Source organism: Anolis sagrei, chromosome 3, assembly GCF_037176765.1.
Source record: "Anolis sagrei isolate rAnoSag1 chromosome 3, rAnoSag1.mat, whole genome shotgun sequence".
Lineage (NCBI taxonomy): Eukaryota > Metazoa > Chordata > Lepidosauria > Squamata > Dactyloidae > Anolis > Anolis sagrei.
The window spans coordinates 222,876,844-222,904,829 of record NC_090023.1 but is presented as its reverse complement, the minus strand read 5'-3'; the positions used below and the strand labels follow the sequence as shown (position 1 = coordinate 222,904,829).

Below are 27,986 nucleotides of genomic sequence, written 5' to 3'. Positions count from 1 at the left end.
GTAAATAAGTAGTCCAGGAATACCTGGCTACTCTAAACGAATTCAAGTCTCTAGGGCCAGTTGAACTACATCCAAGAGTTTTGAAGGAACTAGCAGAAGTCATTTCAAAACAACTGGAAATAATCTTTGAGAATGCTTGGAGAACAGGAGAAGTCCAAGCAGATAGGAGGAGGGCAGATCCCTATCTTCAAGATGGGAAAAAAGAGGATCCAAACAGTTACCATCTAGTCAACCTGACATTAATACTAGGAAAGATCCTGAAATAGATCATGAAGGAGATAGTCTGCAATCACTTAGAAAAGAATGCTGTGATTACTAGCTAACATGGATTTGTCAAAAACAAGTCATGCCAGACACATCTTATCTCTTTTTTCAATATAGTTACAAGCTTAGTAGATGCAGGAAATGCTGTGGATGCCACATATTTTGATTTCAGTAAGGACTTCAACGAAGTCCTCCTTGACCTTCTTGAAAACCTCTTTTCTTGAGTTTATCGCCTTGTGAGTTCCTTGGTTTGACATTCCAGGCCTTCAACTGTTTCGTTTTGCATCTCAAAAGAAGGTGATGGGTGTTTTATGGCTCTGTTTTCTCTTCTTTCAACTGGTATTTATTATGTGTTTCACTTAAGGCTGAATTCCTTCTAATGCTAAAGACTAAGTCTAGTTATTTAATCAAACCTATTCTACATGTTCTTGCTATTGTTCAATAATCAAATGCAATCAGGCTCTTTGTTCCCTTCAATATGGTAATGTAGATCAAGCCTTTGTCTCTCATATGTCCAAGGCCTTAGTCCTTCCAGAGAGATGGCAAGCTATTTAACCTCAGCAGGCTAAAAACCAGAACCAAGGTTACAACAACTTACTTACTTACAGTATTTATATTTCGCCCTTCTCACCCGACAGGGGACTCAGGGCGGATTACAATGTGCACATATATGGCAAACATTCAATGCCAATTTGACATACAGTGTATACAGACATACACAGAGGCTATTTAACTTTTTCTGGCCGCCAGGGGAGCTGTCGCTTTCATCGTCCATCTGCGACACTGATGAAATACTTCCGCATTCTCTGCATGCTTTTTCTGGAGTGCTTTGCTGGAGTCTTTTTTTATGGCCTCATAAATTAGTTAATTTGATGCTCCCCCACAATCAACTCCGCTGGACTGGCCACGTTGTCTGGATGTCCAACCACCGTCTCCAAAAGCAGTTGCTGTACTCCGAACTCAAGAACGGAAAACGGAATGTTGGTGAGCAGGAAAAGAGATTTAAAGATGGGCTCAAAGCCAACCTTTAAAACTCTGGCATAGACACTGAGAACTGGGAAGCCCTGGCCCTTGAGCGCTCCAGCTGGAGGTCAGCTGTAACCAGCAGTGCTGTAGAATTTGAAGAGGCACGAATGGAGGGCGAAAGAGAGAAATGTGGCAAGAGACTGCCTTACACCTGGAAACCAGTGCCCTCACTGCGGGAGAAGATGCAGATCAAGAATAGGGCTCTACAGCCACCTACAGACCCACCAGTACACTGACCTTGGAAGACTATCCTACTCTGACGAGGGATCGCCTAAATAAGGTAGTGTTGATCAAGTCTTTGTCTCTCATATGTCCAAGGCCTTAATCCAGGGGTCCTCAAACTTTTTAAACAGAGGGCGAGGTCACAGTCCCTCAAACTGTTGGAGGGCTGGATTATAATTTGAAAAAAACACAAATGAATTCCTATGCACACTGCACATATCTTATTTGTAATGCAAAAAACCCACTTAAAAACAATACAATAATTAAAATGAAGAACAATTTTAACCAATATAAACTTATTATCATTTCAATGGGAAGTGTGGGCCTGCTTTTGGCTGATGAAATAGGATTGTTGTTGTTATTGTATGCTTTCAAGTCGTTCCAAACTTACAACAGCAAAACAACAGAGAGGAAACAATCTGGGACATCTAATTACCTCTCAACAAAAGGCTGCTCCAGGCACTGCCAGGCAGGGCCGTAGCCATAAAAAAATTCGGGGAGGGTTGAAAAATTTTGGGGAGAAGGGAGTTTTGAAAATTTCAGGGGGGGGGGGGCTTGAAAATTTCGGGGGGGGGGCTTGAAAATTTCAGGGGGGGGGCTTGAAAATTTCGGGGGGGGGCTTGAAAATTTCGGGGGGGGGGAGTTGAAACCTGCCTCTTAGTTCACGCTGAAGCAGGGGGCAGAGCAGCCTTCAATAGCTTGCAGCTCCGCCCCTGTCAACCACCTCCACCAAGTCTGGCCTCCTTAATGAGAGCATTCAACACACACACACCCAACTTGGTTGCTTCGCTACATTGGCTATTGCTGCAAGTAATGACAGTCTGAATAAATTGTAAATATTTGCTTGAGATAGTGCTTGCAATTCTGGATGGACTCTTAATTTTTTGCGTCTCATAGATTTAGCATGGGGATTTGGTTAACCAGTTAAAATTCATGAGTAAACCAGGGGAGAAAATTTTCGGGGGGGGGGGGTTGAACCCCTAACCCCCCCCCCCCTCGCTACAGGCCTGCTGCCAGGCTATCAAATGCTAATCAAGGTGATCAGTTAAAACATTCACACCTAGCTCCAGCAGACAAGAGTCCTTTGTCCCACCCTGGTCATTCCAGAGATATATAAACCCTTTTTCCCCAGTTCTAACAGACCTCACAACCTCTGAGGATGCTTGCCACAGATGCAGGCGAAACGTCAGGAGAGAATGCCTCTAGAACATGGCCCTATAGCCCGAAAAAAAACCTACAACAACTCATTGATTCCGGCCATGAAAACCTTCGACAATACAATAAAGCGTTTCTGGAGGCTTCGAAGGGCAGCACGTGCCTCTCTCCAGCGCGAGGCGGTGGGGGGGGGGAGCTGTGACGTCACGTTCGCGGGCAAGGGGGCGGGGTCTGCTCCGGCTGCGTCACTTCCTCTGCGGAGAAGGCTGCCTGGCGAAGGGACGGTTCGGTGCTAGCAACCGCGGTCGGCGTCCCGAGCTCTGAGGCGGGAGACATGAGTGACAGCGGGGAACAGAACTACGGCGAGCGGGTAATACGGAGGCGCCAAGCGGAGGGGAAAAAACAAAACACAAGCAAAATAGGCCGTTAGATAGATATATATATTTATTTAAAATACCCCCTTTTTGGGGGGTTTTGTTTTCTGAAAGGGAAGATGGATACAAGAGGGAAAGGGCCAAAGATGGAGGTCTGGGGGGGGGCGTGTTTGGACGTCCAGAGGGAGTCGGGTGGGTTTGGCGCGCGAGGGGGGGGAGAAAAAGCCCGCCGTTTGGTTCTGACGTGGAGTTCTCTCTGCGGTGAGATCCTCGGCCGGCGCCATCTTGGGCTAGTGACCCGAAGCAGCGCGCGCCGCCTCCTCCTCCTCCTCCTTTGCTGCTGCTGTTGCCGCCGCGGGGACAAAATGGCCGCCCTGGTCTCGCCTCGCGGGAGAAAGAGAAAGCAGGCGCCTTCCTCGCGCTCCCCCCCTTTCCTATACGTGTAACCCAGGACCAACGTTTTAGGAAGGCAGAGGTCGCTCTCGGCGGCCTCGCCTTTCAATTTCGAATTATTAGAACCAGTATTGGTTTCTCTCACCACTCTGAGAGAAGGAAGAGTGGCTCCTGCGTGGCTTGGCAGAAGCCAGGCAGTAATCCTAGAGTTGGAAGAGACCTCATGGGCCATCCAGTCCAACCCCCCTGCCAAGAAGCAGGAATATTGCATTCAAAGCACCACAGAATCATAAAATCCTAGAGTTGGAAGAGACTTCATGGGCCATCCAGTCCAACCCCCTGCCAAGAAGCAGGAATATTGCATTCAAAGCACCGCCGACAGATGGCCATCCAGCCTCTGTTTAAAGACCTCCAAAGAAGGAGCCTCCACCGCACTCCGGGGCAGAGAGTTCCACTATTGAACAGCTCTCAAAGTCAGGAACTTCTTCCTCATGTTCAGATTGAATCTCGGTTAACACTTAGTGCTGTGCAGTCCTGGGATTTGTAGTTTACAGAGGCACTAGCTCTCTTAGGCCCCTTCCACACAGATGAATAAAACCCCACATTATCTGCTTTGAACTGGAATATATTGCAGTGTGGACTCGGATAACCTAGGGCAGTGGTTCTCAACCTGGGGTCCCCTGATGTTTTTTAACTCCCAGCTGGTAAACTGGCTGGGATTTCTGGGAGTTGTAGGCCAAAAACATCTGGGGACCCCAGGTTGAGAACCACTGCCCTAGGGGCTCTTCCACACAGCCATATATCCCAAAATATCAAGGCAAAAAATCCCACATGATCTGCTTTGAACTGGGGGCCCTTCCACACAGCCTTATATCCCAAAATATTAGGGGCAGAAAATACCACATCTGCTTTGAACTGGATTATCTGAATCCACACTCAGATAATGTGGGATTTTCTGCCTTGATGTTTTTGGGATACAGAGCTGTGTGTAAGGGCCCCCAGTTCAAAGCAGATATTGTGGGATTTTCTGCCTTGATATTTTGGGATATAGAGCTGTGTAGAAAGGCCCCCAGTGATTCTTGTTTGTGGGATGTGTGTGTGGCCCAGGCCCCTTCCACACAGATGTATAAAATCCACATTGAGCTGGATTATATGGCAGTGTGGACTCGGATAATCCAGTTCAAAGCAGATGTTGTAGGGGTTTCTGCCCTTATATTCTAGGATATAGGGCTGTGTGGAAGGGCCCTAAGGCAAAAGACCTTGTAAAATTACTATTCTGATGCAGATTTCCGCCGCTTCAGTGGTTATGGCTCAATCATGGGGCTTGTTGTTTGGAGAAGCACCAGCTCTCTTAGGACCCTTCTACACAACTATATAACCCAGAATATCTGCTTTGAACTGGATTATCCGAGTCCACACTGCCATATATACCAGTTCAAAGCAGATAATGTGGGATTTTATTCAGCTGTGTGGAAGGGACCTTAGATAGAGTATGCTGAACACATTGTAAAACAGGCATGGAAAAAATTTGGCCCTCTGGGTGTTTGGACTGCAACTCCCACAATTCCTAACAGTTGTTAGGCTGTTAGGAATTGTGGGAGTTATAGTTCAAAACACCTGGAGGACCAAAATATGAATAACGAAACCACAACATGATCAAGAATCTCTAAGCAGTTTTTTTTACTAGTGTTGCAGTTTCCATATATTATATCACACCATCCCATTTTATAGGGTTACATCATGTGCATGCTCATGTGAGTGATTTATATAAGTTCTGGACTGGGTCAGTTTTCTTTGACGTTTAATAAGCTTTTCTATAATCCCTCCTTATTATCCAACTTTTTCGCTTATTCAGCGTTCTGTCAGCCCATTTATGTTGGATAAGCGAGACTCTACTGCAGGGGTCCACAAACTTTTTAAACAGAGCCAGGTCACAGTCTCTCAAACTGCTGGAGGACTGGATTACAATTTGAAGAAAAAAAATTAATAAATTCCTATGCACACTGCACATATTTTATTTGTAGTGCAAATAACACTTCAATACAAAAATTGAAATGAAGAACAATTTTAACAAATATAAACTTAATAGTATTTCAGTGGGAAGTGTGGGCCTCCTTTTGGCTGATGAGATAGGATTGTTGTGTGCTTTCAAGTCGTTTCAGACTTAGGTTGACCCTGAGTGAGGACTGGATAAATGACCTTGGAGGGCCGCATCTGGCCCTCGAGCCTTAGTTTGAGGACCCCTGCTCTACTGTATTCTGAAATCCAAAGCATTTGGTCACAATCATTTGGGGCAAGAGATACTCAACCTTCATATTCTTTGGCAAACCTAATCTGGGTTCTAAACCTCTGGATTTTGAGTGAAGGAGGAAGTTAGACTTAACCTATATTTTTAAAAACATGCTTGACAGTATCTTGGGAACTTGTATTGTAAGCTGTATTAAAAGATGGTACCTTAAATACCAAATTTCAAGCAAGTAGCAAAAATGTTTAAGGAAGAAATATGCTAGTAAATTGGAATAAAAAACTCAATACAATAACTTTGGATTTTTAATGTTTCAACTTTTATTGTGTAACCTACATTGTGGAGGCTATCCTTTAAGCAAAGACATTGTGAAGGCTATCCTTTAAGCAAAGAGGGCTATATTTCCTATACTAAAATTGAGACATACAATAGAGGCTTAGAACCACCTTGATAGTTTGAATTAAGGCCACATTATGAAGTTGTCTTCCTGGTTGGAGGAATAGACAGGAGAATATGTGGGTGACTTTATTTTATTGTGCACTGATGTTTTAATTTAACTGTTGAATTGTTTTGTATTTTATATTGTTGTTGATTGATTTAGGCATCTAATTATGCCTCCTATGTAAGCCGCCCTGAGTCCCCCCCCCCCCCCGGGGTGAGAAGGGCGGGGTATAAGTAATTGAAATAAATAAATAAATAAAAATTTGCTTCAGCAAGAAAACACATGAAAAATAAAGTGGCAGAGTATGTTCTAGACTAGCTCCTTTTCTCTGTTAATCTTAAACAAAGGAGCATAGTTATTTACCTGTAAAGGACAATACAGTTCAATAGTTGTATAAAATTGAGAGCTAATTGAGAAGCGGCAGTAATCTGCATAGGAATAGTAGTTTTACAAGGTCCTTTGCCTTAGAGCCCATTGAGAAGTGAAATTGCAGAAAGATTAGAAAATAAATACTATAGCTTGGTGTCCAATTTTAAATTAACTTTAAACATTTATTCTAGGCTGCATTTTATTGATTTAAAGTAGTTTATATTATTTTACTGTTACACTGCTATTGTTACTTTAAATTTTGGATTTTAATGTTTTTAATTTTATTGTGTAACCTACATTGTGGAGGCTGCCCTTCAAAGCAAAGCAATATTGAAAAAAACAAACAAAAGTAGACATATTGGATAGCTTCATTGTGGTTGGTGAACATGAGTATGGCAGCTCCTTGCCTGTTTGTCTTTTACTTGCATGTGCATCTCCTGTTTAGATGAACTAGATTTGGAGGAATACCAAGCTGAAATCAGGTATCTTTCAAATCTAGTGATTGATACTGATTCAGCACTGGATATTAGGGATTCATAAAATACTTGTGTATCTGGATATTGCAGATGTTGCAGATACGCTCCTGGGGCCTTTCCACACAGCCATATATATCAAGGCAGAAAATGCCATAATATTAATAATAATAACTTTATTTTTATACCCAGCCACCATCTCCCTGAAGGGACTCGGAGCTGCTTACAAGTGGGACCATGCCCAGGACATAAAACAAAATGCAGTTAGAGACATAATAACATGCAACGGTCCAGTTATAACAATTAAAAACAACAAAGTATAAAAAAGCATTTAAAACCATTTCAAACCAACTGAGTAACCAGGAATATGATAAGCATGATCAGGCTAGAGAGGGCTGGGCGTGGACTCTTGCAACAAGCAGATTGTAGGGCAAAGGGTAAAGTCCTTTGAACTGGGGCCCCTTCCACACAGCTACATAAAATCCCACATTATCTACTTTGAACGGGGTTATATGGCAGTGTGGACTCAGATAAGATATTGTGGATTATCTGCCCTGATATTCTGGATAATATGGCTTTGTGGAAGGGCCCTGGGTTATCAGAGTCTACACTGCCATATATTCCAGTTCAAAACAGAAAATGTGGGATTTTATTCACCTGTGTGGAAGGGACCCTGGTATAGAAGGTACTTTAAAGAAAACTTTAATCTCACTTGTCTTGCTAGATATCTTGGCAACAATATGTACTAGCTCTAGGAGGCAACATGTCTATTGCTAGAGTGAACATATTGTTGCCATTAGCAGTTGATAGTTTTGTTTCATTAATATGTGTAACCATTTTAAAGTAATCTCTGGGGTCGGCATTTGCAATTTATAATAGAGAATTCTGCAGTTTAGCTGTATACATGTTTCCTGTTTTGGGTTTCTACTATTCTGCTTTTTGTTATGACTACAAGCTCTAGTATTTAGCATGTTCATTGGCACACTTAATTAAATAGCATGCACATGTTGAAGCTGTGTGTATTTTGTCTATTATACACTCTAACTCAGTGGTTCTCAACCTGTGGGTCCACAGATTTTTGGCCTTCAACTCCCAGAAATCCTAACAGCTGATGAACTGGCTGGGATTTCTGTGAGTTGTAGGCCAAAACACCTGGGGACCCACAGGTTGAGAACCACTGCTTTAACTGAAGACTGAATACAAGTATAGCTGCTGTGTCAGTCTACTCCCAAAAGACTAAAGAGGTGCAAAGTGCACCATTGTGATTTGACCAACACACACAGTAACATTCAGTCCTGTTGTATCATTAACACACTATGCAGGCAACTATAAAACGGCATGTCAATCTTTCTTGTTTAATCCCAAACCAAGTCACCTTTTATAACAGACATGTTTTGTGCTCATTTTGTTAATTGCATCAGTGCCTATGTTTTGGAGCAAGGATAATAGTTTAAGGCTTTCCCTTTATTTGTGTGGGCGGTTGATAATACACCGTACCAGAAAAAAATTGTTTTTCCCTTTCATCAGGTCAGAGATTGAGAAACCGTGACCCATGGATAACAGGAAACTCTTGGAGCCCCACATGTGGCAACTGAAGCTCCCAGACCCCCATCTATTTTACTGTAGATTATAGTTTGCCACAAAACATCAGAAAATATCACAGCCCCCCCCCCCCCCCCCCCCCGCAAAAAGGTTGGCTAGACCCTAGAGTCTATCCAATATCTTCAAATACTATTGGGGGACTTCATGGGCATGTGCAGGTGGGATCCCCTTGAAAAATTACAGTTACTAGCCTGCTCTACCCCCCCCCCCCCCCCGACCAAAACTGTCTTTCTAGCTGGCTTCCTGTTTCCCATGTATTTAAATAATGTTTTATTGTTGGTCTTGCTATTGGTGATATGCTTCTCAAAAAAATTTTTTTGCATCTGTAATTATGTGTTTGAATTTCCTTAGTGGAAATGTGTGTACTTTTAACTTTTCATTTTGATCCATTTTTGTGAAGGAAGCATTTCTGTTTCTAAGAACTTATTTATATGTAACTTTGGTGATGGTAGAGACTTCTATGGCGTTACATTTTCATTAGTAATTGAAACCTCCCCACCGCACCACACACCTTTTTAAAAAGTCAGAAAGGTTGGGAGTTCCCTTGCTGCTTTCCCACGCGCATGTAAACTTGATGGCATTGCTTCACGTTCCCAAGATTTCCACTATTCCTGCCAGGTAGCCCTTTGCAAGGTTTTTAGCCATGCATTTGCCATTCTGTGATCTTCCAACATACAAGGCAACACTGTATGGCATGTCTCCCTGGGTCCAGAGAAGCATGATGGACACCTGCCAGGTGGATGATTGGGGGTGGGGGGGGAGAGATTAAGTCCAGTAGATTCTCCTCTCCCTCTAGAGCTAGGACAGTGGCAGCTGGGACAAATGAAGGGCCTTTCATCTGCTTCTGGGCTGTGGATGCACAACTTTATGTTATCCAAAGTATTGTGTGTGCTGCTACTATAGTCTACTAAAACTGCAAAATAGAGACGAGGAGGAGGAATTAGACTAGATTAATATATATTCAGGCTCAGTCAGGACATAGAGAAGAAACTAGACGGGAGAGAGACTGTAGGGCAGGCACCCTCAAACTGTGGCCATGCAGCTGTTTGGGCCTTCAGCTCCCAGAATTCCTGACAATTGAACAAGCTTGTTGGGTTCTGGGAGATGGAGGTCCAAACAACTGGAGTGTCACAGTTTGAGGATACCTGCTATAGGGTAAACCTGTATTTCATTGCACAATAGTCGCACCCCATTTTTGGAGTGCCAAAATTGTATTTTTTCCTCAAGTAATATTTGCATCTTCAGTGAGACTGCTATTCAAAGGGGCAAGGACTCTGTAGCCACAGGGGAGAGATGGGTGGGTGGGTTTTCACTTGCCCGATCGCCTTTCCATTCTAAACTACAGAGTCTTAGCTTGGCCAAAGCAGCCGTCCCTAGCTCTGAGGGGAGAGACAAACAGGTGAGTTTTTACCACCCTGCATGCTTCACCCCACAGGCACGCGGGCAACGTTGCAGCTACAAGCTGAGGGAAGCTCCATAGCGGATTTTTTCCCCCTCAAGTAATAGTTGCGCCCCCCTGTTTTTTTAAAGGGAAGTGCAACCATTATCTGATGAAATACTGCCTACTGTATGTTTCTTGTGTGATCTTTCATTGTCTTATGCCTGCTCATTTTATGGCATGTTTGTTAAATCATGTTTAACTACAGTTTTCAACAGTACTGGTCATTTTAAATGAGGTTTGTGTAGGAAGCAGTTTAACTCTAATATATATGTAGTGTAATTGTGCAGTTCTATTTCACATTACATATTTTTCTTACTGTTTGGATTCCTTGAAATCACTTAATTTGTTTGGTTCTGCTAATTACGTATCCATGCAAATAAAACAGCTTGGATACCATTGGAAGAATATCTGTGTCGCTTAGCGCACTGTGAATGAGTCCGTATGAAACTAAGCAAAGTATTAGACTAATAAGCTCCTTTGTTCCTTCTACATGCCAAATTGAGAAGACATTAACATACATCACTTTTCAAGCTGAATGCTGCATTCATTTTTAGCAGATGTCAGTAAATAGTGACTGACCCCTTCTATCAACCATGGGCATTTCAGCTTTGTTTTGTAATAGTTTGACAGGGCCAATGCAAAGCAAAGCAGGAAAACCAAAACTGAAATGAACATGTTAAAGTCCTTCATTTCCATAAGTCGGTTAACTGGCATTATTTCCAGTTATAATATCCAGCATGAGAGTATTTTAAGATAATAGCTGGAATTCTGTATTGGCTACTTAAGTATAGTGGACTAAGAAGCCTCTCCTGTCCCAACGCCTGCAAGCCCGACAGACATGTTCTGACTGGCAGCAGAATTAACTCCCCACCCCACCATTCATCTGGGTGCCCTGTAAAGTAGATTTGAGAGAGCTAACAATCCTGGTGATAGTGTCACAATTATGAAAAAGTAGCAATTGTGAGTATGGGACAGTTGTAGATTGAGTAAATCTGGGTAACTTTTGCATTCAGTTACAATAGTGAGACTCTTGTCATAATCATATATTCTCTCCAGCCCTACTTCCCCAATGATGGGGAGAAGGAGTTCCATTCTACCAGCTACGGAAATACAAGTGAATGATATTTGTGTCAAATTTTAGAGAGGCCAGAAGAGTTTACTAATTATATTTAACTAAGTATTAAACACAGAATTCTAGCCATTCTTTTTTAAACCAAGAAAAATGTGACAAACGATACAGAACCTCACTGAATGCTAAGTATTTGACAAAGTTATAAATCAATATAGTTTCTTGAGCCAATTTACACAAATTCTTAGAAACGTGAAGATCTGACAAGAGTTGATTGAAATTGGATAGGTATATAATTAAAAATAATTGCATAAATAGGAGCAGCTTCTATTTTCATTTTTTCTGAAAATATTACTTACAATTGTTAACTGCTATCAATTCAGCTTCAATTTGTGACAGCCCTATGAATGAGAGATATTCAAGTCACATCATCAATAAACCTGCTCAGAGTTGTTGTTCCTTGATCAACTCTATTCACCTATAATGTGAGTCCCCTCCGGGGTGAGAAAGGCGGGGTAGAAATGTTGTAAATAAAATAAATAAATAAATTTTCTTGCTGACTTATCAAGCATTGTAATCTTTTCTAGTGAGTCTTTTCATGATATGTCCAAAGTAGTACAGCAGCCTTAGTTTAATTTACCTGCAATACAGATTGAGCACTCCTTATCCAGAACTGCAGAATTGTCCACATTTACTCACTACTGGTTCAGTATACACAATCCTAATTTCATGCACAAAATTATTAAAATATTTATAAAATACCTTTAGGTTATGTGTAAATGAAACAAATAAGTTTCATGTTTAGATTTGAGTCACATCTCCAGGATACCTAATTCTGTAAGTATGCAAATACAGGTATTCCAAAATCCAAAATACTACTGGTGCTAAGCATTTCATATAGGGGATACTCAGCCTGTGTTGCAGGAAAAGTTGTAGTTGAAGGTCCATTCCCTTTGCAAGTGTAGTGTAATTGAGAAAATGTCAAGAAGCTCAGCCAAAAAAGTCACATTTATTGACCTACCTATGTTAAAAGCCACAAGTTTATTTACCATGCTACATTCAGCACAATTTTCTCACCAAACTGTGTATCACAAAAAAGCTCCCAAGGGAAGAAAGACCCGGTCCGTTGACTTTCAAATGAAATTCTTGGTGTGTTTAACACATTTAATAGACATTCAATAATTGGTTTGTATAAATTTTAAGCACATGTGATAATGCAGTCCTCTTTCTGAGTTGCTCTGATGGTATGTTTAGTATGTTGTATTTCAGCAACTGCATAGCTATACAGTTACTGTGTCTTCAACATGTTATTACAGAATTGGGGTATTGAAGTTTCATACAGAGAGGAAGTAATAAGTCAATAAATTTTACTCCTAAGATAGAAGCTACCAAAGTTCTTTTTTTTTAATGGAAATTGTGAGCATTGCACATATTCTGGTAAAGACAAATGCCTTTTCACTTGGGCTGAAATGCTTATGTTCATGTTAAATGCTTAGGTTAAATTTAATTAAAATAATAACATTATCCTAAAATAGAGTTGTAACATGAGAGTTATTAATCATTGTTGTAGACATGAAGAGACATGTTATTATACTATACATTTAAATCGTAGTGTTGTTAATGAGCAAATAAGTCTCTGAAATTGTTTATCTTAAGCTTGCCTATATGCATTTTAATTCTGTATTTTTTAGAAAAACAAGCAGATGTTTGCAGGTTTTGGGGGCATATTACTAATTTCTAAATGCTAGTATAACAACTGCTTGCAATTCTCCTGTAAGTAGGTATAACTAGCAAATTAGCAGTTGGATCATTTTCAGCGGAATTGAGATTTTTAAAAACTAAACATAAACCTGGAGAACTGCATATCTAGTTAAAAACAGTGCAAACACATAGCATTTTTTCTAGTTTCAGTCTTGGCACTAGATATCTATCCTGGAGTTTTAAATATTCTTCATCCTGTTCTTTTTTTATTAAGGTTAATGTTGAAGAAGGAAAATGCGGAAGTCGCCATTTGACAAGTTTTATAAATGAGAATTATTTGAAGCTCAGGAATAAGTGAAGCTGAAATTTGAAAAAAAAGAAAGTGAATGCATGCTAATTATCAGACAAGAAGTCCCACTTATAGAATATTGAGCAATTTGTGTGAAGTGGGGAAGATGAAAGAAGTCAGAATTTGAAACGGAAGAATGAAGAAAAGAAATAAAAATGAAGTTAAGATAAGAAGTAATCTGGAATCTGAAAGCACTACGCTAAGTAATTACTAGTCTGTTTATGTGTCCCTGTATATTTTGCTAAACATGCATGCATTATTTGTTTCATAAAAATGCAGGGTTTTTAAAAAGTGCTTAACAGGCAAAAATTTACAGTAATTCTAGGCAGTTCTAATGGTAACTGCCCGGACACATAATTGAGACATAGACCTTTAATATTTTTCACCAAATCTTGTTTAGAATAAATGATTGGGGAAGTTGTATTCAAACTAAATTATACTTTTTCTGTGCAGGAGTCCCGTTCCGCTTCCAGAAGTGGAAGCGCGCATGGTTCCGGCAAGTCTCCAAGGCACTCGCCAGCTAGATCTAGGTCCAAAGAAGGTTCAAGGCGGTCCAGATCAAAGTCTAGATCAAGATCTGAATCTCGGTAAGTCTATAAGGCAAAATGTGTGGGGGTTTGTTTGGTTTTTACCTTAAAAGTTGTAATAATTCAAATACCTTACTATTAATGAGCAAAGATGGAGTTTGAAATTGAGTCTGGTAAGTTAATATCAATTGTTGTTATTGCATGCCTTCAGGGTGCTTCCAAATTATGGTTACCCTGAGGTAAACCTATCATAGGGTTTTCTTGGTAATAATTGTTCAAAGGGGGTTCGTTTTTGCCTTATTCTGAAACTGAAAGTGCAACTTCCCAAAGCTTGGCACAGTGGGCTTCCATGGCTTAGTGGGGATTTCAACCCTGGTCTCCAGAGTCATAGTCCAGTGGTCAGATCACTAATCAGCCTGGCTACTGTACAAGAATAATAGCTCAGTTGATTAAATTGTTGTCTGCTTGGCATGTAGTAGCTGCTGTTGGAACGAGCGACCGTAGTTAAGGTTTCTCATGAAAGTGGTCACTTTCATTACTACTATAGGCAGAGTAACCCTTATCCAAAACACTTAGACTTCAGATTTGTTTTGTTTTATTTTGTAATATTTGCATATAGATAGTGTGAAATCTTGGAAATGAGACTCCAATCTAAATCACAAAGTTCTTGTATGTTTTATATACACTTTGTCCATGTAGCCTGAAGGTCATTTCTAAACAAAATATTTTAATACTTCATGCACAAAATAAAGTTTATGTACACTGAACCAAAGATAACACTATCTCAGTCACCTGTGTTGAAAATTCCAGATATTGCAGCATTTTGGATTTCTGCAAAATCTGTACTGACAATACTGATAGCTAAGTAACTTTTTGTGATTGAAATCCACCCTGAGTTCCTTCGGGGAGATACAAGTAAAGTTTGTGCCATAGGATGCAGCTCATTATGACACAGCATTCCATGAATAATCTGTGCACTTACCTTTTCTGTTCTGTTGCCTTGAAAACGGAATTATCATAATCTAGTATTTATGAGCATCTGAAACTGGTATTCTTGATAAATAATTACATTTGAATAACATGTTACTTCACAAGTGACACTAACTTTTGTACCTCTCATTCAAGGTCCATAAATCATTAGGTTAAAAAAATCCTTTGAAAAACTGACTCTTGTTTTCTTATGAATTTTAATGTAAACTTTCAATCATTCTTATGATGTTTGTTCATCTTCTGGATATATGCTGTGGGAATTTCTATTTAACAACTGTAAAATGGAAGTCTTGCAACATGGCTCATCTGGTAAAAGCAGGGCTTGTTCCAGCAGTGTGATGAAAACTAAAGTAAGCATATGAAAACTGCTGTGTTTACAGTAGGTTTCATTATGCTTATGGGTTGTGTTTTTTTTTTTTTTTGTAAACACGGGTAGAATAATATAAATTTCAATAATAATTTAATAGTACAAACAGAATGCTTTTACTTAATTTTCTTAGCATTACCAATTCCGCACTTATATCCTACTTGTGTCTACCAATATTACTCCCCTCCCTCCCCACTCTCCGGTAACAGTACTTTCCTTCGTTCAGATATTATTTTAGTTGATCAATCGTGAAGAGAGTACAGTTCAGTTCATTATCTTTTCCTTTTCCTCATATCTGTCAATATCCCCTATTTCTAATCCCACTTCTTAATTCGACCTGTTGTGTATTTGGTTCTCTTTTCGAATATGTAGTCCTGGAGCATGAAGTCCGCTAAATATGCAAACCATTTTTAAAATTTCCCACTTTCTGTCCAACACCTCTTGATTAAAGATTCTCTCAGTAGCTCCTAATACCTCTACAACAGTACTTAACAACAAGAATTACTGATTATATTATTGTCTTTTGAAGTTTGGTTATCAACTGGAAACAGTATATATTTTAAAGATTCTGTATCACCTTTCACCAGTAGAGGTGGTTGATAAATATAATATGTAAACAATAATACACAATGTAACATAAATTCAAAAATACCTTCAAACATTATTTCAAATGTAAACAATTTATATAAGGGTAGACAACTACAGATTCAGGGGCCTCACACACTACCTGAAAGTATCTCATGTCTCTTCCAGGCTCCACAGTTTGTGAAAGTATTACCCACCCCACACAATAATCATACTGTATTTAAGAACCTTCTGTCTTGTTCAAGTCACAAGGAACCATTGTGTGTGAGGATAAAGAGTAGGGTGTGCAGTAGATGGCAAAATTGTCTCAGTTTCCTTGGGAAATGAGGGGTTTCCCTCCATAAATGCTTTTACAAAAAAATCGAATTTGGCGTCTCATCTCTATATATATAAAAATGCTCTGTCCGTAATGAGTACCCTAAAAGAAAAAAAAACTACGGGGCCAAATGACCCCAAATTTGGCAACAAAAGTCCTCACAATCCAAGGAGTGACTATCACTGAAAAAAAACCTCACAAAAACACCTTCAAAAATTCAAAAGAGGAATAAGACAATACACCTCCCCTGTCCCCCCTCGTGCTGAGGACACAGAATGAGGGTTCCAAAGCAGCGGTGGCGGCAATGGTTGCTGCTCCCTGCGTGTCTCTCGGCCCCTAACTAACACTAAGGCAAGGGATCAAAGGGCAGAGGGGGAGGGGGAGGAGAGAGGGGGGAGAGGAAAAAAGAGGGAGGGAGGCCACACTCTGTACACACACTCTATCTCCCACACACACACTCCCACAGCACAAGGGAAGGAGGAAGGTGCCATGATGGGGGTAATAGGGACACATGAAACTGACATTGCTTGGAAAGGAGCCCCAAAGACCACCCAGCCCAACCTCATTTGGCAGTAAAGCAAGAAACAATCAAAGCCCTCACAACAGATAGCCAACCAGTTGGAAGGGAGCCCTAAAGGTTATCCCGTAATTGAATGTCTGGTATTTCTGTGTGCATCAATTAAAATATATTATCTTTTAAATATGCTTTAGAGAACCCCTTTTAGTTGAAAATAGTTTATTTGCTTTCAGTGCTACAAATAGTTTATGAGTGACTTATCAATGTTTGGTATCTATGCTTCAGTATGCTATTTTGGATTTTCATTCTTCACAGATCGAGATCGAGGAGGAGTTCTCGTAGACATTATACAAGATCACGTTCACGTTCTCGATCCCACAGAAGGTCAAGAAGCCGATCTTACAGCCGTGACTATCGTCGCCGACACAGTCATAGCCATTCTCCTATGTCTACTCGTCGGCGTCATGTTGGCAACAGAGTAAGGCAGGGATGGCAGCAGTTGACCAGAGATAATTCAGCTGTGTGTGTCTTTGGAGGTTCTAAAGTTTTCAAATTACTCAGAAATCATGTTAAAACTAACTTAAAACTGTTGTGTTTTTTATACAATTATGATGATGTGCAAAAATGTTGACTTTATATTATTAATATTATGTATGATTTTATCCAGTATTATTATGTTGCAGAGGTGGGGGGCTGCCAGCAGTTGGAGGGGGAGGTCAATGGCCTTCTGTATGATCTCAGTTTGACTTCATTGTTAAACAAAAGTTTCTCCTAAAATTAAAACAGCCAAGAGAAGGGGATATAGTGATATTGCCAGTGCACCCCTAAAGTGTGATGTAGGCTCTAATTTTCTTTTTAAAATCCTATCAGAAAGGGGCAAGGTTTGAGAGCCTCAAAAAGGCTGCATACTGTTTGCAGAATGGCCTTTCCTGATTCTCATGCTGTTAGTTCAGAAACATTTAAGCAAAGCTTTGCTTTGAAGTCTTTGTGACTCCTAAGAGCTACATGTGATTTTTCTGTTGCTTAGATCAAAACTTCTTAAAAGTGTGGGTCATGACAAATTCCTTAGAAGGCAGGGCCAACAAAGAGGAGGCGAGGGAAAAAAGAGGTGTCCTTTTCTAAACAGGAGCAGTTTTCCTGTTGCCTCTGCTTGCCTTAGGGATAAATGGGAGGGGTCAAGGAGGAAGGGAGGGCTTCATTGGGGACCCCAGCCTTGAGGGATGTGGGATGGAGGGATAAAACGTACCTCCTGTCCCTGGGTCTTCCTTTACCTTCCCATCTTGGGAGCCTGGGCGTTTTCTTTTTCATCATTGGAGTCTGGCCATTTTTCCTTTCCATCTTGAGAGTCTGAGGTTTTGTCCCTTTCCTTCCAATTCTGGGAGTCTGGAATTCTGTCCCTTCCTTCCCATCTTTTGAATCAGGGGGCTCTCCCCTTCTCATTTTGGGAATCTGGGGACGGTGTCCTCATCTTGGGAGCTTGTCCGCCCCCACCCCGCCCCCCAAATCTTGGGAGTCTGAAGTTTTTTCCTGTTTTTTCAACTCTAGGAGTATGGAATTCTTTCCTTTCCATCTTGGGAGTCTGGGTGGGAGTGTTTCTTCATCTTGGGAGTCTCAGGAGTATTTCATTCCCTTTTCCCATCTTGGGAAGTATTTTAGATATCTGGGGTCACATATACATTTCTCAGACAAAACGTGATTGCGAGTGGAAAAAGTTTTAAGACACCCTTGCTTAGATAACACATTTTCTCTAGATTAAAAAAAAACCAGTAAGACTTCTGACATAAGAGCTACAACTATTGGCCAGATGAATTTAGTTCCGCCTCTTTGTCAGGCATAGTACATTGGAGAACATACTAGGGGAAAATGCCAGTAAATTTGGGAGTTGACAGGATCCCTTACAACTGCAGCTTCTAATACTCCATTAAGATACACTACTTTATGCAGCAGCTGTATGTACCATAAACACTTTAAGTTGAGCTTGAGGATTACTTCCCATTTTCTGGTACTTTTTACTGTTTCCAAGCTTAGCATTTGTGTTGAGGAGGTTTGAGACGCATAGGTTTGAGCCAGAATATAGTATTTTCCAGGACACCTGTGCCTCATTAGGCCTTCCTGTGTCATATTTTGTCTTTTGTTTTGAAGAACAGAATTGCACTGAGAGCTGACCTATCTGGGGCTTTAGTAATAATGCTTTAGATTTTAAAATATGTCTGCATTGAATAAGGAATGGCATTTTATACTATTTCTCAAAGCATTTTAATTATTTGAAGAGCCATCTTGAATTCTTATAAGGATGTCTTTTATTTTTTATTTTTTTAAAAAACAGGCAAATCCTGACCCGAACTGTTGTCTTGGTGTGTTTGGATTAAGCCTATACACAACAGAAAGAGATCTGAGAGAGGTATTCTCTAAATACGGCCCAATCGCTGATGTTTCTATTGTGTATGATCAGCAGTCTCGGCGTTCTAGAGGATTTGCCTTTGTGTATTTTGAAAATGTTGATGATGCCAAGGAGGTAAGTGATTGTCTATTCATTTAATTTCACTGTTCTTTCTTAAACATTTTACATAAAAGGTACATAAATATTTTAATGGTTAGAAAGTAGAAATTAAATATTTTAAAAAATAATTCTCCAGATGTAACAAAAGAACAGTCTACACGATTGGGTTGTTCCTTGCATGTTAGGTCACGTAGCAGTAGTTCCAATCTCAAATTTCATTAATACAGTTGACTCCTGCATGTTCACCTCATTTTAAAATTGGCTGAATGGTTGGCTACCCAGACTTTTGCCTTCATTATCAGTTTTGAGTGATGGATACCTCTCAGAAAAGAAAGAAATGTTTTGGGGAAGAGGTAATTTCTGTGGAAGCATCAACACAAGTGCAGAAAAGAAATAGCATCAGAAAGATATGGAGAAACATTTGTCATCAGTGGGTGCTCCCCAATATGTTGTGGTTGAAGGAAATAAGATTGGAAATCATGCCCAGATGGCGCAGACCTTTGAGGCAGACAGTGAGATGATATTAATGGGAATGTTTCTTGACACAACTGAGAGTGATTCAAGGAGTCTCTCCCAAGTGAAATTGCAAAAAATGTGAGTTTATATCATGCACCTCCAGAACAATCTAATTGGTTGAAGTAGGGTGTGTAACTTAACAACTTTGTAAAATATGTTAAACTGACAGATAATGAACTTTTAATTGAGCTCTGAACTTGACACTCTGTAGATCTACTTCAGCACCAAATGCAATTCCAAATCACAATTTTATCTGCTTAGAAGAGGGAGGTATATTTGTAAAATTGATACTATTTCTATTTGGCTCTTCATTTCATGCTTTCCATATTTATTGGTGTATAAGTTGACCTCATGTCAACTTATACACCAAGGGGGTCAAAAATACAGATTTTGATATGACTCTTGAGTAAGTTGAGAGTAAAAATTTAGGAGCATGTAACAGTGTAAAAGGACAAAGAAAGGAGGGAAATTCCAGTGATTGCTTAATGCTATGTGTGAAAGAGGCAGCCAGAATTTGATAAGAATTAAGGTAAAGTACTTGCGTTGATCCAGGATTTCGGGGTCACTCTTTTGATGAAAATTTGTAGGCATGTACACAAGTATATATACACAGTAGCTGCTAAATGGAATTGTTTTCTGGGGGAGTGGGGGGGAGAGAGTAGCATAATTACATATTCTAAAACCAGAATAATTACAGGATGGAAATATTTTCCAAGATAGTAAATATCCTTATTGTTAATATTATCCCAAATACTCATAATTTACTAAATTGATTTATTTATGACCAATTGTATCATTCCTGCAATGATGAGGAATTTTATTGAGTTTTTTTCCTTTTGCTTATTAAAACAAACTATAATTCTTTGCAAAGTTTGTTAATTTAAATTATAATACAATACCCCAAACTGAGCTTACTAGTTAATAGAAAACAGTATTTCTCCAAATTTCTAGCTATTATTCCTGTAAGACCTGTAAACAATTCTGGTGAAGTAGTATTTCCTTACAGAACATTATCTCTAGGCAACAGAGGTATATGTATTGTCGAAGGCTCTCGTGGCCAGAATCACTGGGTTGCTGTAGGTTTTTTGGGGTTTTTATGGCCATGTTCTAGAGGCATTCTCTCCTGACGTTTCGCCTGCATCTATGGCAAGCATCCTATATGGTACAAAATGATCAAGGTTTTTCGCACAGGCCACATGGAATGCAATTACTTTGTAGATGCTATATAGGATTGGTCTTTATGTACATTAAGTTGATTTAGTGAAAATCACCAAATGCTATTTTGCAGTTAGTAATTTTTCTATTTGCTTAAGAAGCTGCACAGAGTCAGTTTTAGTGAGTACCAACAAATATCAGGTGATGTAGGAGGAAGGTACTATCACGCCACCATAAGTGTACAGGCAATTTGTATACACATAATTGTTCTGCCATGATATCTGATTAATTGAACTAAACAAAGCCAGTGTGAAATAGAACCAGATGTGTAGCTGGTAGCAGCTTCAAACTGAAAATGAAGATCATATTTTAAATTTGCGAACTGTTTAGTTATATTTCTATATATCTTTAATTTTGATCAGAGTACATAAATGTTCTCAAAAAATACGTTCTCCATATATTTTGGTGTATTAGCCTCAGCCCGTGTAATCTCTGGCCTCTGGAGAACATCTAGTTAAAGAAAGTTGATCTAGATTAGCACAGAGAAAAAATAATTGAGAGCCTGTCAGCCATATGTACTGATTGGGTAGTGTGGGGGAGGGGGGCCCGACAACAGGGAAACTGTTTCCAGAAGCCTTTAAAGCAGGCCTCTTCAATATGTAGCCCTCCAGGTGTTTGGGACTCCCAACTCCCAGAAACCCTAGCCAGCTTGTTCAGTAGGAATTCTGGTAGTCCAAAACACCTGGAAAACCACAGGTTGAAGAGGCCTGATTTGGAGGCATGATTCGACTTTTAAAAAAATTAGCAACATTCCCTTTTTTAAAAAAAAATTGAAATTACCTTGTCAGTTCCTTTTGCAAAAGAAGTGCTGGTGCCTGACCAAGCCTTCTGGGGTTGCTCATTTCTGATAGGAATTGTGGAGCTGCTAATTAAATTGTTAATCTTTTCTGGTTGCCTTAAATTACAATCCTTCATATGTTGGAAGCACAGACTATGGCTTACCATTTTTCTAACAAACCCGGCATTAGGAAAGCAACTTGAAACTCTGAAAAAAGGTTTGGGCAGAATTTTTCCTATGGTAATAAACAGTTTCCCTGTCAAATATGTTGTCATTCCTGCTAGTAGACTTTGCTCCTGATTTGAATTAAATTGAACTTTACAGTAATTATTTTTTGTCACACATATATAGGCCAAAGAACGTGCAAATGGAATGGAGCTTGATGGGAGAAGAATTAGAGTTGATTTCTCAATAACAAAAAGGCCTCATACACCTACCCCTGGAATCTACATGGGAAGGCCGACTTAGTAAGTTCTTGTAACCATAATGTATATGAAGCAAAATTGCCTTCAGCCCATTGCCTTCAAGTTTACAAAAAAGTGTGAAGGCAAACGGTGGGAAAGGGTTCTCTGATCTCATGAGATAAAAAGAATTAGCAAAAATGTGTGTTGTGCAAAGCTAGCAACATTTATTGCCCCTGAAAACCCCATTCCCATAGTGAAACATAGTAGCAGTACCATATTGAGGGAATACTCTTCCTAGTAAACTAGTTGCATTGGATAGATACAAATATTAGGGAATTCTGGGTGGGGGGGGGGCAGTTTCAGTCTGCAAAGGATTTGGGCCTGGAGCCCAGGTTAATCTTCTGACAGCAGAATGGACTTAAGTATATAGCCAGAGCAACACTGACACGATTAAAAACTAAAACCTGAATGTTTTAGAAAGGCCCACATAAAATTTAGAGATTAGTCCAATTGAAGGGGGAGCTGTTCAACAGTCCCTATCCACCCTGACAGACTTGGAGCAATTTTGCCAAGAAAATGGGATTAGATCCGTTTTCCATTCCAGGTTGCAATTATTTTTTCATATATATGTGTATGTATTTTGGTTATCATATTAATAGATGAATGTAGACTTCACACGTCCCTCATATCATGTTATGTCATCTTCTTTAACAGTGGCAGTTCTCGGAGAAGAGATTACTATGACAGAGGTTATGACAGAGGATATGATGACCGTGAATATTACAGTAGATCATATAGGTGAGCTTCCTACTGATTGCTGCTTGATTAGATTGTGTGGATCCTTTTGAATGCAGTATACCACTTTGTAATATAGTTAGTTGTGCTTTACAGTGATGTAATTCTCTATTTGGGCTCTTGTCATCTTAGTAGATGTCATACTAGACTTGTAAATTCCTTATTAGCCTTATTAGTATCCAGGAATTGGTATAGATTGGCAGCTCTTTATTTATTCTCTAGCTATTCTTCACTGTGGTGATATATCAACAGCAGGAAAATGCCAGGCTACCCTAACACCAAAATATTATTTTCATCTCCTGATGCTGGAGAATTTAAAAGGCCCTATTCAGGGAATAACAATTTGGGTGAAAAAATATATACAGAGGGGGAATGCAGTAGCCCTCATCACTTAACATGTGGAGGGCAATTTTCTCAAGACCAGAATCTTGATCTGAGTTTTGCAATTTCATCTGAAACCCTTTTGGAGGAGACTATCTGTTCAGAACATCGTCTTCAATTGGAGGAAGTGGCAGAGGTCACAGTTGAGAGAGCAGCACCCCTGTGCTCTATCCACTTCTACATCCCTTTTGAAAATTTAGAACAGGAGTGATTGTTTGCATCTTTTTCTATGCTATTACATTCTATCCCATTCTATCCAACATATGGCTCTTTACTGAACATAATCCTTTATATGAATCATTTGTACAGGAAAAATAGAGTGAATAAAAGTGTAAAATTATGTTTTGTTTATGTCTCCACAGAGGAGGAGGAGGTGGTGGTGGCGGAGGAGGAGGTGGCGGAGGATGGCGAGGTGCCCAAGACAGGGATCAGATGTACAGGTATGCTAGAAGATGACCTGGTACTTAAAAAATGCGCAGGTATTGGTGAAATGTCCTGCTGGATTAGTGGTCAAAGATCTAGGTCAGTGGTTCTCAACCTGGGGTCCCCAGATGTTTTTGGTCTACAAATCCCAGCCAGTTTACCAGCTGTTAGAATTTCAAGGGAGTTGAAGGCCAAAAACATCTGGGGACCCCAGGTTGAGAACCACTAATCTAGGTCCTATTATAGCTCCAGAATCATTAGGCATTATCTGATTTTTCCAGCACAACCCTTTATGAGTCACAAAGTTCCTGAAAGTATATCTGATGATCATTTAACATGATTGAGTTTACACTTGGAAAGTTCACTGTTGCAGAAAAGTACTGCAGAACATTTGAGCTTGGAGCTCAAAGTCTAACATGGCATAAAAATGCTATTCAGACTATACAAGTGTTGCATTCTGAGACCAAAGTATTTTCTGATCTTGGTATCCTCAATAAAAAGTGATGGTAGCAAACTATTTTTACACCTTATGACGCTGTAACCTCATTGAAATGTAATTTGAAAAATAACAAGTGACTGAACTTTAACCATCAGTTTCATATCACTCCAAAAACACCATACTTCAAATAAATATGTTATTGCAGAAAGTACTACATAAAAGAATTAGTATTTACTTTGGCCTAACTTTGGTGTTGTGATCGGACTTCCCCATTCCGGCCCTTTGCATCACTTTGAACCACTGGAAAAACAGTTATTGAATGTTTTCAGTCCCCTGGAGCAGGATTTTGAAGTTCCTGGGAAGTATACACACACACACATTTCATATGACATACATATCTGTGTTCACTCTGCTGTAACTAAGGGGTTTAATATTCTTACTAGTTTATTTGTGTTGCTGTTCATGCAGTAAAATATTCCTCTTAAGAGTTATAAAAATAGCACTGAATATAACTGAGACTCAAGTTTTTAAAATGTAGATATTTCTTGCGGTATGTCTACTTCAGTAAAATGACTTTATAGTAAAGAAATATCAGTTATCTGACAATACATTTTGGCTGTTGGGGTTTGTATCTGTTCGGGTCTACTTATAAATACATAACTCAAAGTCATTGCTGAATTTCTTCTTCAGGAGACGATCACCATCTCCATATTACAGCCGAGGAGGCTACAGGTCTCGTTCTCGTTCTCGATCCTATTCACCTCGTAAGTGACATCTAAAATATAACTGGAGCCATTCCATCTTCTCTGACATATGGCAACTCTGCCACATGGTTTTCTTGGTTCAATTCAATGTTCACACCACTATACTATGCCGGCTCTTGCTTAGAGCCAAAACAGATTTATCTTAACTTGTTTTCAGGGGTCTGATGTACCCTGATTCTGAATGGGGAAGTGAAGTGACCAGATGGCTAAACTATTTGGAGTTTATTCTGTTCCCAGCAACTTTTAAAAAGAAGTTGTGGTTGGGCATTCACGTGTGTACATAAACTCATTTGAGGATCATAAGGGAAGCTGTGTCCAGGAGAGCCTTGCAATAGACTAGAGATCTCACTGGATCTCTATAGTCTATTTTAAATGTTCTCTGGCTGATCAAGGGTCACAGTAGGAGAGGGAGTTATTCTAATCTAAGGGAAACAGGAAATACCAGTGAAACATGCCCGCCCACCCCCTCTACACTTCCATCAGCAAGAGCCTGTGCTAGAGCAAAGACTTAGAATCCTTTTAGCCTTCTACATGAGTATATATAGTAATACACTACTACTCAGTGGTGATCCCCTGACTGGTACCAGTCCTTGGTCAACTTCCAGGACAATGGGGTGAAATGTGGTACCAGTCCCTGGCATATTGGGAAAAATATAACTGCCTACATATGATAGGTTAGGAAGCACCAGTTTTAATGCAAATGAAGGGAAATAACTGTCACAACTAGAACTTTGGTTTGAATCTAGTTAGTTGCAACTGGAGTTGATTTGAGTGGAATTGACAGAAGCTGATTTTACCATTTAGCAGTTGATTCAACTGTACTCTAGTTGGATCAGCAATGTAATTTAGACTGTTGCATTTTGTTGTGCCCGATATTTACCGTATTTTCTGGCATATTTGACTACTTTTTAACCCAAGAAAATCTTCTCAATGGTGAGGGGTCATCTTATACACCGGAGGTCGTCTTATAGAGCGGGTGCTGAAACTTCCAATCCAGATTGGAGAATCTATGGTTGACACATATGGTGGGGGGGGGGAGCTCAAAAATGGCAGTGGCTGCATTCCTGCCGTATGCAGCAACTGTATGAAAGCATTAAGGGCGATGCCATACAAGTACGATAGAAGAAAATCCATTCATCAGGATTCGTGGACTTAATGCGGTCCCGATGGTGAGGTGAAGGGGCACCTCACCGGGAAGGTGAAAGTGAAGGGCGGAGCAAGCTGCAGGCATCCGGGGTATGGAAAAAAGAGATAGAGTGGCTCTGGGCCCAGAAAAAAACAACTCTTTTACCTGTCTGGCCCGCCCTTGTATCGTATCACCATACCTCCTCCTCTGCCTCTCAGATCTTGCTCCTGAAGACTGCAGTGAAGCGGTGCAGGTGCGAGATCTGAGAGGCAGAGAAGGAGGTATAGTAATAGGAAAATTACCATATTGAAATCAAATGATGATTTAAAAAAAAATTTGTTGTGCGTTGGAAGAGGGGTAGTCTTACACAGCGAGTATATCCCAAAATATATTTTAACTGGAAAAGTTGGGGTCGTCTTATATGCCGGAAAATACGGTAATTAATTCCCATCACCTATGTGTATGTATAGCTTTGAATTAACTTCCTGTTGGAGATACAAAATTGCATATGCTCATTATTCTAATAGAACTCTTAATCTCTTTATTTTGCAGGTCGCTACTGAGGTATGAAGCTGAAGACTTTGTAGCTACAGACATTTCTTTGAGATTGCAAAATTGTGGACTATATTTTGTTAAAGTTTAATAGTGCCTAGTGAAATAGGTGACTTTTACACCTTTTATGGAGACTACTTTTGGTCAAGTTTTAAAATGCTGTTTTGTTCTGCATATTTGTGTAGTTGGTGCTTTGTTCAGAGTGGTGTTTTGAGAAGAGTCTGTCTTCCCGCATGTGTTTTAGTCCACACTTTGCAAGAAGGAGTTCTGTTGTCCAACATTCTTAATTCTTCCCTCCCCCTCTCCCCAGTTTACGGGGTATTTTGAAGATCAAAACCTGTGTAATATGCTTTGAAATGGTGGCATAATAAAAAAAGTTTTTTTACTTAGTTTGAAGCTCATACTTCCTGTTTTAGTAGAAGTGAACCAGAGAAAGAACCAAGTACTTAGAAATTCAGAGTAAAATGTAGTGCTCTGGCTTCCCTCTCCCATCGCTTTCTGTAATATGACGTCTGAATAAAAAGTCCATATTTTAATTTTGTATTGTACATAAGGTAAAATTTTTGTAACAGTGGTTGTAAGCTGCCAGAAATGTGGCATTATGTCCATTTGTGTTACAAGAATGATTATGAGGTGTTATTAAACAGTTCACAAAGCAGTCTGTAACTCTTGCGGAAATACCTTGTATTGCCCTAGGAGCTGACAAAACAGCTCTAGCTGCAGCTTTAAAAGAACCCTGAGTTGAAAATTGACTTAGAACTCAACAAACTTTGGAGCCTTCATGAATTATTCACAGAACACATAATCTGTTGTTTCCAATAAGTAGGTGTTCAAATGGAATTTTCTTGGTTCCCACTCAACTACATATTAATAGCTTTGTAATAGTAAAGATAAAGGTTTCTCCTTGACATTAAGTCTAGTGGTGTCTGATTCTGAGGGGTGGTGCTCATCTCAATTTCGAAGATGAAGAGCCGGCGTTGTCTGTAGGCACCTCCTAGGTCTTATGGCCAACATGACTGCATGGAGTTCCATTACCTTTCCACCAAAGCGGTACCTATAAAAGTGTTTTACAAGTCTTGGGCGTGCCAAGCAGAAGTGACTGGCTTAATGGCAGAACTGTCCCCTTTTTATTTATGGCAGCAATGGCAACAAGCTCGGAACAGGATTGTGAAATATCCAGGCAGCATATGCTGAAGTGGCTGTTTCATAGTGCCTCAAAATGCATCTCAGCAAAGTTATCTCAAATGGTTTGATTACCAGGGGGCAGGGGCGGAGTTGCATTTAAAATTCTATTTAAATGGTGAATCTGGAGAGAATCCAGTTTGGGGTTAAAAATGGTTTTAGGTATGCCCTTCCAAGGTCTGGGGTAATTTGAAAAGGCCCGCAAAAACTCGGCAGTTACCCTAACTCATTGCTTCTTAAACTATGGGTCGCAACCCTTAGCCCAATGTTGGGGTTACAGAAAAAATTGAAAAAGTAAAATACCGATTTATAATGTTGGGTTTTTATTCATATGTCATACACCTGGGGTCATGTAAAAATGATTTCTCCTTGCTTTCTTAGGAGAATGGATCCAGTTCATTACTCTCCCGACCTCGATAGAAAAAAACTACACTTCTGTCCTACTATGTGAACTTATTTAGCACAGCGAAACTAGAAAGTTGTT

General features: G+C 39.8%; 1 protein-coding gene across 5 annotated transcripts; it reads left to right on the top strand.

Annotated features, from left to right (window-relative positions):
- The first annotated feature begins 2,887 nt into the window (after nucleotides 1–2,887).
- Nucleotides 2,888–26,709, top strand: TRA2B (transformer 2 beta homolog). 5 transcript variants are annotated; one of them, XM_060768030.2, is made up of 9 exons: nucleotides 2,888–3,037; nucleotides 13,579–13,712; nucleotides 16,743–16,905; nucleotides 18,754–18,942; nucleotides 21,788–21,903; nucleotides 22,555–22,638; nucleotides 23,379–23,456; nucleotides 24,569–24,642; nucleotides 26,321–26,709. In XM_060768030.2, the coding sequence occupies exons 1-9, from the start codon at nucleotides 3,002–3,004 to the stop codon at nucleotides 26,329–26,331; spliced, it is 885 nt and encodes a 294-aa protein (XP_060624013.1). In that variant the 5' UTR covers nucleotides 2,888–3,001; the 3' UTR covers nucleotides 26,332–26,709. The 5 variants fall into 5 exon arrangements, with proteins under 5 accessions (XP_060624013.1, XP_067322014.1, XP_060624011.1 ...); XM_067465913.1 differs by having other exon boundaries at nucleotides 16,743–16,947; nucleotides 23,382–23,456; XM_060768028.2 differs by having other exon boundaries at nucleotides 16,743–16,947.
- Nucleotides 26,710–27,986: the final 1,277 nt, after the last annotated feature.